Source organism: Suricata suricatta, chromosome 9 (assembly GCF_006229205.1).
Source record: "Suricata suricatta isolate VVHF042 chromosome 9, meerkat_22Aug2017_6uvM2_HiC, whole genome shotgun sequence".
Lineage (NCBI taxonomy): Eukaryota > Metazoa > Chordata > Mammalia > Carnivora > Herpestidae > Suricata > Suricata suricatta.
The window spans coordinates 109,574,269-109,592,153 of NC_043708.1; the positions used below are offsets into that span (position 1 = coordinate 109,574,269).

The 17,885-nt window shown below is 43.9% G+C and overlaps 1 protein-coding gene across 1 annotated transcript in view; it reads left to right on the forward strand.

Moving 5' to 3' along the window:
- Positions 1–17,664, forward strand: part of NEO1 (neogenin 1) — a 222,861-nt gene extending 205,197 nt beyond the window's left edge. Inside the window, exons 28-33 of the mRNA XM_029952270.1 lie at positions 5,511–5,749; positions 6,353–6,445; positions 9,924–10,082; positions 14,203–14,466; positions 16,499–16,635; positions 16,835–17,664. Coding sequence (XP_029808130.1) covers positions 5,511–5,749; positions 6,353–6,445; positions 9,924–10,082; positions 14,203–14,466; positions 16,499–16,635; positions 16,835–16,918 — 976 coding nt within the window. The 3' untranslated portion in view covers positions 16,919–17,664. The remainder of the gene's footprint in view (positions 1–5,510; positions 5,750–6,352; positions 6,446–9,923; positions 10,083–14,202; positions 14,467–16,498; positions 16,636–16,834) is intronic.
- Positions 17,665–17,885: the final 221 nt, after the last annotated feature.

Consider the following 17,885-nt stretch of genomic DNA (forward strand, 5'->3'; position numbering starts at 1 on the left):
AAGTATGTGCCTTTTGCAAAGCAATGAGAAAATCATAGACAGGTTAATCAGAAGCCACATGTGCAGCCCAGGAGGCCAAATGTTGTTTCACAGTCTTTCAACTTGTTCTGCAACTTCCCAAATAGTTCTCCTGTGCCCTGGAGGCAGTGCCATCAACGGTCGCTATGCAGGAGGTTTTTTGGCCTGCTGGGCCCCAACACTCCCCCCAAATTTAACTACCAGTAGCCTAGTGTTGACAGAGAGCCTTACTGATAACATAAACTGTTGATTAATACCTATTTTGTATGTTTTATATTATATACTGTATTTCTTCAGTAAAGGTAGAAAAAAGATTAAGAAAATCATGAGGAAGAGAAAATACATTCACAGTACTGTACTGTAATTATCAAAAAAGTCTGCATGGTGGATACCAAACATATACCCTCACCCTGGCCCTACCCTAACTCTGGATCTGAAACGTGGGTTCCTGAACTCACAATAAGAAAAGCTGAGAAGCAACCTAGTTATTCTGGAGAAGACCTCAAATATTTAAGAACAGGTAGTATTTCTGAAAATGGGTATGAAGGTAGAGATAAAAACAGAAGAAATAATTGAATATCTATTTAAAGAGTATTTAGAACCCCAAATCCCCTCGCCTTAGTTCAGTAGATGGCTGCCATGTCTATTTTTAGCCAAGCAGAAGTCTGGGGTTTTATTCTCTGGAGAGGTCTCTGAACTGTAGGATGCGAGGCATGTACCCTCATGCTCACCCTAACCCTAGATCATGGTATATGTATGCAATGGAATATTACTCAACCATAAAAAAGAAAGGAATCTTGCCATTTGCAATGACATGGGTAGAGCTATAAGAGTATTATGATAAATGAATTAAGTCACAGAAAGACAACCATGATTTCACTCATTTGGAATTTGAAGCAAAGCAAATCAGCAAAATGGGGGAGGGGCGTGGAAAAGAGAATGGTGAACCAAGAAATAGACTCTTAACTGTAGAGAACAAACCAGTGGTTACCAGAAGGGAAGTGGGTGGGAGGATGGGCTAAATAGGTGATGAGGATTAAGGAGGGCACTTGTTGTGGTGAGCACCAGGTGGTGTGCGGAAGTGTTGAATCACTGCATGGTACACCTGAAACTAATATTACACTGTATGTTAACAGATTTAAATAAAATTTTTTAAAGTGCACGTAAGTGGACCCCTACTGTTCAATCCCGTGTTGTTTAAGGGTTAACTGTACATGAAAAATGAGGTTTTAAATATTTTAAAAGGAAAATAAGAATGGTTCTCATAAATGTGTTCACACAGTGTCCTGGCAGAAAGAGGTGGCACACTCAAAAGGGGTGAAAGGAAGTTTCTCTTGCCTAACCTGTTTCGTAACTGGTCCCTTTAAGACCATTCACAGAGTCATAGGTGGGATTAGGAAATGAGGCAGAAATGTTCAAGGACCAGCAGCCATGATAGACACTGTCACCCTTAGACCTAAAAAGGCAAGAGGTCTTTCTAAAGAATGGAGAGCTGAGTTCAGAGGTCTGAAGCAGTAAAAGAGGGCTTCCTGACAGGAACTGGGTGTAGTCATAGGAATATAATCTCTGCCAACCTCTGGCCAGCAAGGAGGAGACAGGATAAGTACCCCTACTCCCCAGTCTCTTGTCTGTCTTCAGTTGGCCAAATCCATTGGAAGCCAAGTAAAGCAGATATAGTTCATTTAATTCATCCTCTTGAGTCACAGAGCCACATAGAGAACAGACTGGAGAGGAAAGTGGACTGTGTCCAGCCTTGCCGGTTTGGAGTACTGTTTAGAGGTGCACACGGTGATCCAGATGGTACAGGAGTTTGTGGGTATTCTTATAAGCTTTTTCATGGCACAAATACCACCTGAAATGGCAGACCACAGCCCTCTTATTCTACATCTAAGTTTAAAAATATTTTTCAGAAAGTGCTACCAAGTGTGGAAGTTGAGGTTAGGACTGACAGGTTGGGGATCAGTGGGGGAGAGGAGTTGATTTGGGGAATAAGAAAGGTTCATGTATAATCAGCATATGAATGAGCAGAGAGGTCAGGTGACTGCTAGCCCTGAGTTCTTCTGAGATACTGAGGGTCGTGGTGGTTGTTCAAAGCAGATAGCCAGGTGATTGAGTTATATGCTGCTTGGTAGCAGCCTACACTCCTGAACTTGACAGTCCCTGACCCAACACTGCTTTCAACTCTTATATAGTACAGATACCAAAAGTTAAAAGATTCCTGAGTTACACCTAATAGCAAAACACACATTATGAGCAAGAAAACCGCTTCAGTACTTGCAGTATTCTAAAAGATCATAAGATGGAGATACTGCTGCATAAAAGAGAAATCTGATGTTGGTGTTTGTGATTATCTCTCAGACTTGGTCTGCCCAAGGCAAGGTGCATGTGTTTGATAACAATGAATTTGTTTTTAGTACAAAGGACAGGACACTGTGGCTAGTGATGGCTTCATGTCATTTTGTGTACGTTATGTGAGGTGTTCAATCTTTCTTTTGCCCAAACAAAATAGCTTTCTAGATCTTGCATTGCATCTCTTTTCCAAGGGAATGGGAACTCGCTTTACACGCCTCTTGGTCACTGCCTCTTATAGCTCTCTCTGTCTCCTTTTGATCATAGGAAAAGGTTTCTCTTAAAAGCCTCAAAGATGACATTATTTCTACTCTAGAACTTTTCCACAAGCTTCTTTGTTTGGCATTTCACATTTATGTACCTTTGTAAACTTAGTTTTATATCTGTCTTGAAATCTTTATTTAAAAGAATCTAAAAGTGACACAATCCCTTAGCACTTTGGGGAATTTAATATTCAAAGTAAATAAAAAATACTTATGCTTCAGATTGAGAGGCAGGAAACTGAGTGGATAATAGGCTCTGCACTTGGTACTTGAATCTGCATGTCCTACAGATTTGGGTCCTTTTGTTTAAAAGAATTGTATCGAGAGGCGCCTGGGTGTCTCAGTCAGTTAATGGTCCCACTTCAGCTCGGGTTGTGAGTTCGAGCCCCACATCGGGCTCACTGCTATCAGTACAGAGTCCATTTTGGATGCTCTATCCTCCTCCTTCCTTGCCCCTCCCCACTCACGCTGTCTCTCAAATATGAATAAACATTTTTTAAAAAAGAATTGTATTGAGTCTTCATGGAGCATTCCTTCCCCTCCCACAATGACCACCTTTCCAGGTGTTCCATGAATACTGAAAAATACATGTGAGCTTTCCTTACTACTTTTCTTCCTCTTTGATACCTGAAGTACCTCCCATTTCAATTATAGCTGTTTATAGACTCTTACAACCTCCGTGGTGACCGAGCATTCAGGGCCTCATTGCTTCTCAGCACATTCTTCCCTAGCCTCCTTACCTTGGCAGATGAGAACTACCTCGGGGTACCACGGTTGGATCCCAAAAACCTTCCTCAACATACTTCCTCCTACCTGAAGCCAGGTCTCCGTTTATCCTCTGGATCTCAGTGGTACTCATCTTTCTATGACCTTATACTTGCTATTACCCCCTTTCCAGCACAGCCAACTTTCACTCCCTCTTTGTTCTGTTCCCTTCACCAGTTAAGTGTCCTCAGACCTCTTTCATATTAAATCATTATAATTATAACACACACTCTACTGCATAGTCCTTACCACTGGCCACTTACAAACCCCTGTCTTTCCCTTCACCGCAGAATTTCTAGATTACTGTGTACACTCGACCATTCTTCCATTGCTTACTCATGCTTCAGTCCTTTTCAGTCTGGATTCTGCTCCTACCACTTTATCAAAACTGCTTTTGCTAAGGATCGATGACCTCCCTATTGCTGAAGCCAGTAGACATTTTTTAGTCCTCATCTTAATCTCTCAACAGTGCTTAACTCAATTATTCCTTCCTTTTGAAACATTCTCTTCTCTTATATTTCATGATTGCATGGTTTTTTTTCCACAGCCATCAGGAGGACCTATCTCCCCAGCCATCAAATACAAACCTTTCTTAGGGTCTGGTTTTAGACTTACTTCTCCCTCTATGCTCTTCCCCAGTGATATCTGCTCCCCTGGCTTCATTGACTGTCAGCATTCCAGTTACTTCTGTGTTTCTGTCTCTAGCCAAGGCCTCTCTTCTGAGTCTCGGACTTGCACACCAGTTGCCTCTTCTGCATTTCTTCTTAAGTGTCCCAGAGGCACTCAGCGTGTCCTAGAGAGAATTTATAATATTTTCTATCAAACCTGCTTCTACCTCATTAATCCCAGTGTTAGTAAATGGCTTAGTCTCAGACCTTGTCTTCATCATCTGCTCCTCTTGCTTCTTTACTCCCACCCCACATCATTTATTCTCCACATCTTGTCATTCCTGCCTCCTGAATAGCTGTCAGGTGTGCCCCTTTCCCTCATTCCACTGCCCTGGGCCACCAGCAATCATGGCTAAGACTATTGCAGTAGCATCCTGTTTGATCTCCTGTTCTTTCCCCCTCCTCATAAATCCATTCTTCACACCATAGTTAGCATTAATTTTTAACTCAAAATTGATCTCCTTACTCTCCTGCTAAAGCCATGTAGCAATTTCCTATTACCCATAGAGGGAAATTATACTCTTGGCATGTCTCTAAAGGCCTTTATGATGTGGGCTCCCTTTCCACCATCAGTTCCCATCATTCTCCCCATGGTTCACTGTGCTCCTGCTACTCAGGACTCCCTACAATCCTTCCGATGCCCCAGGCTGCTGTGCTCTTCTGCAGGGCTTTGACGTAGCTAATTTCATCACCCAGAAGGCATTTTCTGCCCTTCTTCCTCTGAGTCTTAACTTCAGCATCACCTCTTCCCCTCCACCTTATGTGCAACTTTTAAGAGGTAACTAGAACTCTTGGCATTTAAGGTCACAGTATTTAAAATACTTAGTTCAATATCTTTCTTACTCACTTGCACCAGAAATGCTGTGAGTACAGCAAGCCAGCGCAGGGATTGACTGGCATACAGTGGGTACCTAATAAATGCTTACTGAGTGGATGAGTGGGTGAATAGAGAAATTAAGGCATAGAAGAGTAGACACTGACATCCACTTTCATGACTTTACCTGTTTGGCAGTCTTGGTTTGGGTTACCGGAAATGTTCCCTTCCTCTTTTATGAGCCATAGACTCTACCTCTAATCCACTGTTACATTTCTAATTAATGTTTTCTATCTATTCATTGGAACTGGAGGAGAAACCTTCTGCTTTAGAGATTGTTTAATCTTAAAATGCTATCTAATCTGTTGATGCTCAAAAAAAAAATACTCACAAAGCAGTAGTCAAATAAGCCCTTGTATGTATCTCTAAATATGTGCGGACAAAGCAGAGACACTTACTACTCCCAGAAGTGAACTTATTGCCCAGTTTTTTGTTGTTTTGTTGTGTGGTTTTAAGTTTCTGCCTTTGGTTGAAGCATCTCTCAGAAAGGTGGTTTTAGTCATTCAAGCCTTTTGACAAATACGTTCAAAGACATTACTTTTTTAAAAAAAACCCTCTTAAATTTGTGCCTAGGAAACGAGCCGCTTGCAAATCAGTGAATGGCTCCCACAAGTACAAAGGGAACTCCAAAGATGTCAAACCCCCAGACCTCTGGATCCATCATGAGAGACTGGAGCTGAAACCCATTGATAAGTCTCCAGACCCAAATCCCATCATGACTGATACTCCTATTCCTCGGAACTCTCAAGATATCACACCAGTTGACAATTCCATGGACAGCAACATCCATCAAAGGCGGAACTCCTATAGAGGTGAAGGTTATCCCCAAATGTGGGGAGAGACTATTTCCATTTAAATCATTTTGCATTTTCTACAGTTGCCTCAATTTGGTGATTCCTATGTGAGGTGAGGTTTAAAGAAATGTATGTGGTGGCATTTGGTCAATATCAGGTAAAGAATAGCTAACGTGAAGGAAAAAAATAGCTAACATCATGGAGGAAGGTTCTGTACCCAGATAAAATAGCTTTGTCCATTTGCTACATCTATGTGTCATCAACTCGATACTCAAACATTTGAGACAACCGAACCTATGTCTGTACATTTTATCCTGTCCCTTCATTTGGAGTCCACCTGGCCTTGTAGTTTTCAGAATGTTCTGGTCGAGATGCCCTTACTCACAGACACCACTCTGAAGCACGGTAGGCAGCATTGTGTCGACTGCACTGACTCTCAGCAGACACTTCCTGTAATGCACTACGAATCGTTCGCCTCTTTATTTCACTTCCTGCAGAAACACCTCATCCCCATTATGTTATTTGTGAGTCCTGAGTCCCCCAAAGGAGATGTTTTAGTGCGGAGCTTACTTAGTGGCCTGGGACACATGCTTGTAACTAACCTCCGTATTTGATGTCTAGGGCATGAGTCAGAGGACAGCATGTCTACACTGGCTGGAAGGCGAGGAATGAGACCAAAAATGATGATGCCCTTTGACTCCCAGCCACCCCAGCGTAAGTTAACAGCCTCTTATTTGCCTGTGCTGTTAGTGTATCTCGTCATTCTGGGGAGCAGCTATGAATGAGCTCATTGACTTTACTTGATCCTAACACAAAAGATAACCTACGGAAGCTGACACCTTGAGGGAAGAAATACCAAACATATAGTCTTGAGACTATAATTCTTTAGATAAATAAACTAAAAATTAAACTACCTCACTCTCTTAGGAACAGGCAAGTCACCGGTCTCCCTGACAGTGTGCATACCATCTCTACAGGAGAAAAGGGAAAGCCAGATTTCACAGTATTCCCTAGACTTCCTGATACACACTCAGTGTTGATTGGGTACCTGTGGAATTTTTTTAAATTAATGGACTTTATATTTTAGAGGATTTTTTAAGTATATAAAACAGGTTTTGTTTTGTTTTGTTTTGTTTTAGAGAGACAGTGTGAGCAGGGGAGGGTCAGAGAGAGAGGGAGACACAGAATCTGAAGCAGGTTCCAGGCTCTGAGCTGTCAGCACAGAGCCTGACATGGGGCTCAAACCCACAAACCATAAGATCATGACCTGAGCCGAAGCCGGATGCTTAACCAACTGAGCCACCCAGGTGCCCTTAAAACAGTTTTTAAAACAATTTTTCAACCTTATTTGACTATGCCTCACTTTGATAAGCATAAAAGTACCTAGCGTCTTTTAATAATATTTGAAATCCAAAGTTAAATATGATTGAAAACCCAAAAACAATGGGAAAGACCAGTTTCTTTTTTCAAACTACTGTGTCTTCTCCCTTGTCACTGTTTTCAAGGTAGGGAAGCTGTTCAGACTAACTAGCACAGTGGGGCTCTCAGTTACAGGTCCCTGAACCATCCTAGAGTGATACAAAACCACCTGCCTAGTAATAGCAAGTTTAAAAACCTTGGAAGTGTTTGCTCTAAGCTGAACAGGTGCCCAGTAAGCCTTTACATTTCCTATCCTGAAAGCATCCGTTAGATCACCTTTCAGCTTAAGCTAAATGAGCCTTTGAATTTGATATTCATTTCTTAAGATGTCTGATTTCAGATCTCTCAGCCATCTCTCCGTCGACAAGTGGCAGAGAGTTAAATCACAGACAGCCTACACACAAAGAAGTGAACCATGGCTTCTGGAAACTGGTGAAACACCCAAGTGTGTAAATACACACACATACACACTCTCACACTCACTGTGCACAAACATGTAGGCACTAGACTCTAAACATCAGCTTTAGAAAAGAAAGGGCCGATTCATTAATAGGCCATTTCTGCACAAAGCAGTTTCTGCTTAGGGATAGTGATGGAAAATGAAGAGCCAGAACTTGGAAACATGCAGGGGGAGAAATGGTTTTCCTCTTGTAAGAGGTGCCCAGGCTGGGGTCCCCTAGGTTTAGAAACATAAATGTCTGAAAAGAGTAAATCCATTGCAGTTGCTTTTAATGTATAGGAAGATGGTAGCCTGGCTGCTTATTTGTGTTGTGTGAGATTTTAGTTTTTACCTGAACTGGCTTATTTTAAATGATAAGGAGAAAAGATACGTTGTACCAGTTGGTAACAGTTCTTTTTTCTTTTTTCTTTTTGGGGGGATGAGTAAGGTGTACACATAAATATACCATGATATTTGTGTCTCTCAGTGGTTGGGTGAGTGAGTGGAATCTTTATTCAAGAATCTGAAACCAGGTACGCCGATATTTTGTGACCTTCAGGTTTTGAGATCTCCTTTTCCACCCATGGCTCCAGTCCTTTTTCTCAGGCTGGGGCTCGCTGGAGTCTGTCTTCACCGTCCACCTCCCTGCTGCGCTCAGTCAGCCTTGTGCAAGGCCTTGCTGGGAGACCTCAGGATCCATGTCAGCTGACAGCTAGTGGTGGCCAGCTGTGTTCTAGGCAGGCACTTTCACATTATTTTCTTTTTCTACCTACTTGACTTGGAAAGGCTGGAAATGCCTTTGAAAGAAGAAGTCAGTTTTGGTTTTCTTTGTTAAGAATCCTGCATATCTAGAATGCTTTTCAGGTGGTACTCCCCAGGTAAAACTCTGGAAGCTCCTTCCCCATCCTAGTCTTGATTCTAGAATATGCTGATTCTGAAGCTCCTTGCTCCTAAAAACCACCTATCTTCCCCTATAGGAAATGCCTAGACCACCCTGAACCCTGCTCTGTGAGCTTTTCCAAGTTTTTTATTCCAAAGAACCACCTGAGCCTCCTGTCTCTTGGTAGAGCCGTCTGCTTGTCTGGCAAGTGGCCAGGACGGGAAATAGCTGGAGAATAAAAGCATCTAGTTTACTGACTAGGATTTTTCTTCCCCAGAGTAATTTTGAGCGGCTCCACAAAGATCTAGGGAGATCCTTGATGACAGAGACATTTAATAGACTCAAAGGCTAATTAAGTTTTACATAGTTTGTGAAGGCCTTACTTAAAAAAAAAAAAAAGATCCCCTGTGTTCCTAGTCAGCCCCACCTATCTGCCTGTTTGAGGGGTTGAAAGCTGACCATGTTGGTCTTAAACGTTCTGTTTCTAAAAGTGCTCTAAGGGAGGCCCTAAGAGAAGCTCGTTCCCAGCTGGGCTTCTGATTGTGTTTGTTTACATCTCGATCGATAATGAAGCCCCATTTAAAGAAGTGTTTTGGCTTCATAGAAAGTTGTATATGGAATATCTGTGTGGAGATTTGGATTCGTTAGCTAAATGCAGCAAATTTAATTCCTTAGCTTGTGGGAAGAAAAGAGGCAATTAGGAAAGATCCATTTATATTTTGAAATGTGAATGGATGTGGCTGAGCTCCCAGATGAGAAGTGGTCAGAGATGGTGCCACAGGCCTGTCTGTGTTCCATACTTTCCCTCCTGCATTGGAGTTCAGTTCCATTTGTGTCCTTTTAAGATATGAAAACTGATCAAGCAGCTATTCATTCATTCAGCCTCAATGCCTATTGCATGCCCATTCAACTGTAAGAAAAAACCAAATGTGTTAGGAATATACTCTAAGGAAAAGAGACTTCTGGGTTTTTTTTTAGCAGGAGAAAAAATGACAGAAATCTAAAGCATCATTTGTTTGCTTATGGATTTATATTTTGCGACATATTCAAATAGATTATTTTTGGTAACTCATGTAATCCATGTTTATTGTGGAAGAATTTTAAAATACAGATGAACCAAAAAAAATTTTTGACTCCTGACCACTCTTCCCCACAAGATAATTCCCATTAACATTTTAGTACCTATTCCTCCAAGGTTGGTTTTTTTTTTTTGGTGTGTGTGTGTGTGTGTGTGTGTGTGTGTGTGTGTGTGTAGACAAATACATAGCAGTGTGTTGATTTTTAAAAAAAAAACAAATGTAAAATCCATGGCTAATTGTTCACATCCAGCTGCCACCCAGAAGCCAAGGGAAAGTCGTGCTGCTTGGGAGGGGCAGGGGCGGCTTTGCTCTTGAACTGTACTGTGTGTGTGTGCAAGCACGTTAAGCACTTCTCTGTCTTGTGTTCGTTCACAGCTGTGATTAGTGCCCATCCCATCCATCCCCTCGATAACCCTCACCATCATTTCCACTCCAGCAGCCTCGCTCCTCCAGCCCGCAGTCATCTCTACCACCCGGGCAGCCCGTGGCCCGTTGGCACATCCCTGTCCCTTTCAGACAGGGCCAATTCTACAGGTGAGAGATGAGGCTCGAGCCCCCAGTGGAAAGCATTCTGGGAGTTGGCAAGCCCAGATGGGGAAGGACTTGCCCTGCTTAGAAGGATTTGGAAATTTTCTGTGTTATTTATGTATCATAACATTTCTGTTACTGACTCAAGTTCGTTTCTGTAAAACTCACCCCATTTCCCCCCTAAATTGTTAAGCACTCAGTGCAAGGTGTTCTTGCAGTGAAAACACAGTAACTCTAATCACATAACCATGTCCTGTTCCATCCAGTTGCATCTTAATTCAGTCATGTTTTCAGTTTCTTTATTTTTTTAATCTTCCAGTCTGAAAGGAAAACTCATTCTGGGCAGTTTTCAGACACTAGAAGTAGTAGCCTGTGCCTCGCGGGCGCTCTGATGTTCGGAGGGTCTGCAGGGCAGCCATCAGGTAGTTCTCTTCTGAGTTCTCAGTGCATCCTCCTGCCGTGGCCAGGAGTGAGAGCAGCACCACGGGGCCACACTGCATTCTGTGCCTCGGGCGGGAAACCTCAGGCCGTGCCTGGGAGACGATTGACGTTAGAAAAGGCTGCACAGACATAGATCATCTCTAAACACCAGGTAGGAAGTTAGCCTAAAAATTCCACAGTGCACTTAAAGAAATACATTGCCATTTAAACATGCCCCAGCTGGGGTATCTCAGGAAACAGCATTATCAAAACTGTTTTAAAGAGGAAATCATGAAGGGGAAGAGACAGTAAATGGGAACAAATACTGTTACTCCCCATTAGACAAGAATGAATGTTCATCTTCTTAGTTTTAAGGTAAAAATCTAGTAGCTTCTCATATGTACAGTACATTCTTTTTCCACCAGTTGAAACTTTCCTATTAGTAGTTATGACGTTACTAGTAGAACTAAATCTTGGTCATTCTGGAGAGTAAGGGAATTTCAAGGGAATTCCATTTTAAAAGCACCTCAAAACCTCATGCTAGAAGTTTGGGTTGCCAGTAACATACCCCCATCCCTTTAAGTTTTGATCTACTTGAAACATATCCAAAACATGAAATGAAGGTCAAAGCTTTATTTAGGGATCTACTGACTCCCAAAATTACCTCTCCCAAACCTTTACTTGGTTTGGACAATGCCACTTAAACCCATGTCTAAAATTAGCCTTACTGCTTTCTCCCTCCAGACCCAGGTTTGTGGTCCTGCCGCAGGGAAAGACCATCTGCTAGAGGCTGTCTGGAGAGCCGTCCTTGGTCTCACAGACAGAGTCTCAGAACAGGGACCAGAGAGCAGCCCTCCACATCTGCTCTTAGCATTTTTGCATCCTAACTCTGTTTCTCTATTTTTAAGGCAGGGGAATCCCACCCACTAGGATGTGGGCCTGCCAGCATGCATGGCAGGCTCTTCCCAACCAGATCAGCCCCGCTTCCTTCCTCTCAGACTAGGAGGGGGTTGAAGGTTGGCAAGAAGCAGGGCAGCCCCCGCCCAGCCCTCACCCAGGTGGTCAAGTGCTGCTGAAAGCACTCGCCTGTATGGACTTGCGCAGAGTGAAGAGGGACAGAGTAACAATCTGCATCACTGGAAGGTGCATCACTTTAATGACCAGGGGGATAAAGAAGGTAAACTAACGACCAGGAAAGTCACTGGAGATAGACTTGAAACATAGAGCAAGCCTCTAGAAATGATCTGCATTCTCTCACTGTTGTATTTTCTGTGTCTCTGGAGCTCTTCACTGCCACCAGCCCTGTACATACAGGCTGGGCGTGAGTAGGACTGGCCAGGGCAGTCCTGGAGACCATTTACTCTGTCACCACCACTTGATGTCGGAAGAGCACTTTTTTTGTAATTTTTTAATTATTTTATTTATTATTAAGACAAAAACAGAGCATGAGTAGGAGGGGCAGAGAGAGAGGGAGACACAGAATCTGAAGCAGGCTCCAGGCTCTGAACTGTCAGCACAAAGCCTGATGCGGGGCTTGAACCCATGAACTGTGAGATCGTGACCTAAGCCGAAGTCGGCCGCTTAACTGACTGAGCCACCCAGGTGCCCCAGGAAAAGCACTTTCCATTTGTCCAAGCCCTTGGCCAGTGTGAACTTTGTGTGTCTTAAACTCTGAGAGGTCAGTTAATCAGGAAGTCAACCCCTCACCAAGCAGAAGTTTAGTCACAGCATGGTTTTCCTTGTTGCACACTTTCAGGGCACTCTGTTCACTGAGAATTTAGGTGCCTGGTGCCTCTGCACCAGTTACACCACAAGGTGGCCCTGGTCTGTGGCAGCAGGCCAGGGCTCTGATTCATATAGGCAACCTGTCTTCCTTTTTTATATTTCCCACCATCTCTTTGGCCTTCAGAAGCTTATATATGAAATTAAGGAAGTTGAGGCAGCCGAGGTAGGCCTGCATGCCCAGAGCTGACCTAACTGTCTGCCAGTACAGGTTGGCAGGGTCTGGGCTGGAGCCTGCCTTTCTCTCTGCTACCCTGGCAACCATCCCTGACCAGCTTCTCCCTGACCCAGGATCACACAGAATGGGTCCAAGGATGAGAGGTGACCCAGGCCTAGTAAGGTAACCACAGCCAGGCTTTCAGCACTAGGGGGAGGATGTATGAGTCCCTCATCCCTGAGACCCAAGGTCTTTAAGCTAAGGGAGTAGCACTCATGACTGGTGTGACTTGTCTCCTAAGAGCCCACGGGAACAGACTCGGTGATACCTCAGCGACAAAGACGGGAATAGATTGGATTTCTGCAGGCTGCTCAGGCATTACTACTTAAAAGAGTTTATTTTCCTTTTTTAGGTTGAGGACTAGGATTCAAGGGAGTCCTTCCTTCTGGCTAGCTAGCACAGCCTGTTTGCAGTGAGCTGGTGCCTCCAGGCCTCTCCTCAGGACAGGGACATTGGTCTACACCAGCTCACACTGTTTGAAAGGGTTTCCTCATATAGTTGGCCTGGGTCTTGGTGCTCCTTCTGCCCCTGCAGGGTCAGAGGTCATGTGGCACTGGAAATGGAAAGGCAGTTTGATGTGGTAGTTCAGAGCATGGGCTTGGAAGTCAGAGCACAGGGATTCTGATCCCTGCCCTTCCCATTCTGTCCCTGTCCTTAGGCGCTGCCTAACCTCCCAGTGGCTTCTGAGTTACTATGAGGACTGAGTGAGCTAATGATGAATATGAATATGAAGCATAGTGTAGTGCCTGGCTCAGAGTAGGCACTCAGTAATTTACAAAGAAAGAGGCTTATCAGTTATCCAGGACCTGTGTTCAGCACATTTCATATATCTTCTCAATCCTCAGTGAATTGTTTTATTCTCCCTGTTTTGTAGGTGAAGAAACAGACTAGGAGAGTTTCAGTGACTGCCACATTCACCCAACCAGTATGCCATGATGAGTCCAGGTTTACCGGACTCCAAAGACCGTGCTCTTTCCATCCCCCCATTATGCTTTCTAGAAGAACTCTGACCCCTCCTCACATATCTTGAGATTATCATGTTCTTCCATAGTCTTCCCGTTCTCCAAGCATCTACCCCTGTCTTCCCCTCTGGACCCAAACACCCTTCATACGGCACGCTCTTAAAGCTATTTGCAGAGCTCCGGACTCTCTGGTTGTCCAGGCCTCACTTGAGCTGCGGGGCTCTGGTGAGGCTGCGCCCAGTCCGTGGAGGGCACTCACGACCTGTGGCACTGGCTCTCCGGTAGTTTCCACCAGGCCTGTGGGCAGCTGCTTGTCAGGTGCCCAGCCTTAGAGACTAGACGTGTTATCTATGAAAGACCAGCTTCAAAGACTGTCAATCAAGGAGTGATGTTTTTAATTTCCTTTTATACTTATTTACCTCTTAATAGACAGTGGTCTCAGGAACCTTTCTGTGTACTCCACAGTGAGTACTGAGGAGAAATCTGTAAAATTGTGACCACTTAGCTGTGTAGGTGAGAAGGTTCCAGCAGAGCAACTGGTTGACAGGAGTCTTTGGGAGTCTTTTAGATTAGTCCATTCCTACATGGCCTTGGCAGTGGTGCTAAACCATAGTCCCTTGGACTAACACTGATCAAGAGTGCTTATTGAAGTGGTTTCAGGGGCCCTTAGAAGTAACCAGAACCCTGGTATGTGTATATGTTTAATGGTAGAAGAAATGCTAACATTTAGACTTTCCTGCTGTAGAATCTGTTCGAAATACCCCCAGCACTGACACCATGCCAGCCTCCTCGTCTCAAACATGCTGTACTGATCACCAGGATCCTGAAGGTGCTACCAGTTCCTCTTACTTGGCCAGCTCCCAAGAGGAAGATTCAGGCCAGAGTCTTCCTACAGCCCACGTTCGCCCTTCCCACCCACTGAAGAGCTTTGCTGTGCCCGCCATCCCGGCCCCAGGTCCTCCCACCTATGACCCCGCGTTGCCGAGCACACCATTACTATCCCAGCAAGGTGAGTGAGGGCGGCAGCGCCGCTGGAGGGACCTTTGGCTCTGGCTCATGGCAAAATTTACTTCTTTGAAAATAACAAAGCAAGTATCGTCTAAGCTTTTCCGAGCAATTTAGAGTAGCTGAAAGTCATTGTCACTCTCGAAGTACATGGGCTCCCCTCCTTGGGGAATGTATACGAACCAGAGAATAATTTGGTGGGGAGTGAGGGCTGACTTTTCAAATCATGTTTTGGGTGCAGAATCCTTGATGGTAAAATCCAGTGGCCATGAGTATGGGCAACAGATGATCTAATGCACTCAGCCTCCTAGAAGTGCTTCACTCTGTAGGGTTCCTACAAGGCGGAGAGGGATCTAGGGATCTAGGGAGGCAAAGACATGGAAGCGACAGGGCCCTTTGGATGGGAAGTCTGTGTTCCTCAAGCTCACATGGCCCCACAAAGTCCCCTGTCCTGAAAGGCATGCTTTTCCCCACTTCTCCACATTATTATCTGTTATGATATCTGTTGTTTTAGAATAAGTCAGTGATTTTTCAAGCTTTTTGGTCTCAGGATCCCTTTATACTCATAAAAGCTATTGAGACCATGAGAGAGCTTTTCTTTACAAGGGCTATATCTGTCAATAATTTAGTGTATTAGAAATTAAAACAGAAAATTTTAAACTATCTTACTAATGCATTTAAAAATAGCAATAAATCTTTCATTTTAAAATAGCCTATTTTTATGAAAAACAACTTTCAAAACAAAAATATAGTGAGAAAAGTGACATTGTCTTATGTTTTTGCAAGTCTCTGTAATGTCTGGAGTACAGAAGGGAGCTAGATCCCCATACTGCTTCTCTGCTCAGTCTGGCGGTGTGTGACTTTGGTTGAAATATAAGAAAACCTTGGCTTCACAGATAAGAAATTGGAAAAGGGAAGAGTATTTTTATAACCTTTTCAGATAACTGGATATTCTTCTTGGATACTGTAGCAAAACGCAAGAAGTTGTAGTTTCTTACAAGTTTGTTTGTAATGTGGAACCAGAAACCATATCCATGAACTGTTTGTACTCTGTTCCATTAAAATCCATCTCTCTTGTACTTGGAGTTCATGATCTCAAACATCACACATTAGTCATTTGGAAAATATTGGTTCAGTAAATTACACAGATCCTCCAAGTCTTGACCTATTTCTTTATATACTATCTAAAAATACATTTATTAATCTCCCCAAAGGCTGTAAGTATTGGGTGGCTCTGAAACCCGTGGGGGCAGACACAAGTTTTTCAGGTTTCTAATTCTCTCTTGAAACTTAAATGTTATCATTGGCAGTAAGGACCATCCGTTGTTTTTTTGAAGTGACCACCTTTATGTACTTTCTAGAAAATGTCTACAAATGCTCAAGTCTAAAAAACTGGTTTGTCTCTCGGTGTTTCTTTGAACTAACTTTGGTGTTTCATGATAAAAGCAACAGTAGCACTTGTAACTCAAGCTGTCACAAATGCCTTCCTTGAGACAGCCATTGTCCTTGAGTAATAGCAGTTCTTTGCGCAGACTTTCCATCATGTCACATAGAATACTGAAAAGATGTGTAATCAAGGTTGATATTTAATAAGATAATTTTTACTACTTCATTAAGGATGATCTTAAGCTAAACTGGCTTTTTTTCATTGCAAAGCACCTTAATGTGTGCTAAGACTCCAGCAGTTTTACCCACTGTTGCTTTCATACCATCAGTGCAAAGGTGAAAAAGTCTTCATATTATTATGAAAAGAATTTTGACCTCCCAGACATCCCACAAGAGTTTCATGGACCACCACACTTTGAAAACCATCAGAGTAGATTAGTTTTCCAAAGCCAAATAGAATATTTTCTCTGGCCTCTAAGATGCCGCACTTTCTCCCTCCTTCCATCTAGCGCAGCCTTTTTGGAGCGGATCTGTGCACTGGGTCTGGGTCTGTCCTTCACCCTAAATCAGCATTTGGAACTTAGTTGCCTTGGTGCAAAATGAGGGGAGTAGGCTCAGCCATATCCCTGATGATGCGCTTTCCCCCTCAGCTCTGAACCATCACATCCACTCGGTGAAGACAGCCTCCATTGGGACTTTAGGAAGGAGCCGGCCTCCTATGCCAGTGGTGGTTCCCAGTGCCCCTGAAGTGCAGGAGACCACAAGGATGCTGGAAGACTCCGAGAGTGTAAGTACCTGGGCCACCTGCCCAGCCACGATGTCTAGGTGCGTGTCCCATGGGCTGCGAGTGTGCTGGTCACCCTGACCCTCTGTGCCGACCCAGGAGTGTGAAGCAGACGCGCTCATTCATTGAGCAGGTGTACAGTGAGCATCTCCTCTGAGCCAGGAACCATGCTGAGGGTTTGTCTGCTTTCTCTTTCCTGTAGAGCTATGAACCAGATGAGCTGACCAAAGAGATGGCCCACCTGGAAGGACTAATGAAGGACCTAAACGCTATCACGACAGCATGATGACCTTCCCCAGGACATGACTGCAGACCTGGGTCTAGAAGTCTTGGGACGGAGCCTGGAAAGCAAGGATTGTACAGAGCACGTTGAGGACAGCACTTGAGAACACAGAGCGAGCAAGCAGACCGGCCAGCGCCCCTGTGCGGGGCTGGCTCCGGGCATGGCCACCTGCCTTCTCCTGGTCAGCCTGGAAGAAGCCTGTGTCGAGGCGGCTTCCCTTTGCCTGCTGACACCCTGCAGGACTGGGCACCATGGGCCAAACTTTTGTGTCCAGGGAAGAGGCAAGAAGTGCGACGACCTGCATTTCACTTTGTGGTCAGGCTGTCTTCGTGCTGCGACTGCATCGCCTCTGTGGAGTGTAGACACCGGCATTTATGTACAATTTTATTTGTGTCCTATTTTATTTTACCTTCAAAAGAAAAACACCATCAAAAACCAAGGGAGGCGGTGGTGTTCTTCACAAGTGGTTGACATTTGACTGCTTGTTTGAATTATGTCTGGAATGTCATTGACAGTGTGGGTTGTCCCAGGGGTTGGCTTGTTTTTTGTTTTTGTTTTTATTTTTGAATTCCGAGTCATTGCATCTTCTACCAGCTGTTAATCCATCACTTTGAGGGGGGAGGAAATGTTGCATTGCTGTTTGTAAGCTTTTTTATTATTTTTTTATTATAATTATTAAAGGCCTGACTTTCTCCTCTCATCACTGTGAGATTACAGATCTATTTGAATGAAATGTAACATTGAAAAGACTTGTTTGTTGCTTTCTGTGCAGTTTCAAAGTATTGGGGTGGGGGTGGGCTAGGGGGTTGGGAATAGGAAATGGAGGGGCTGCTGAGGTCTGTGAATGTTTCAGTCGATGTACTTTCTTCCAGAAGCCTGCAGAGAATGGAAGCATCTTCTTTATTGTCCTTTCCTGGCATGTCCATCTCTATTGTCACTAAGTTGCAACTGGAGTTTCATTTGGATCTAG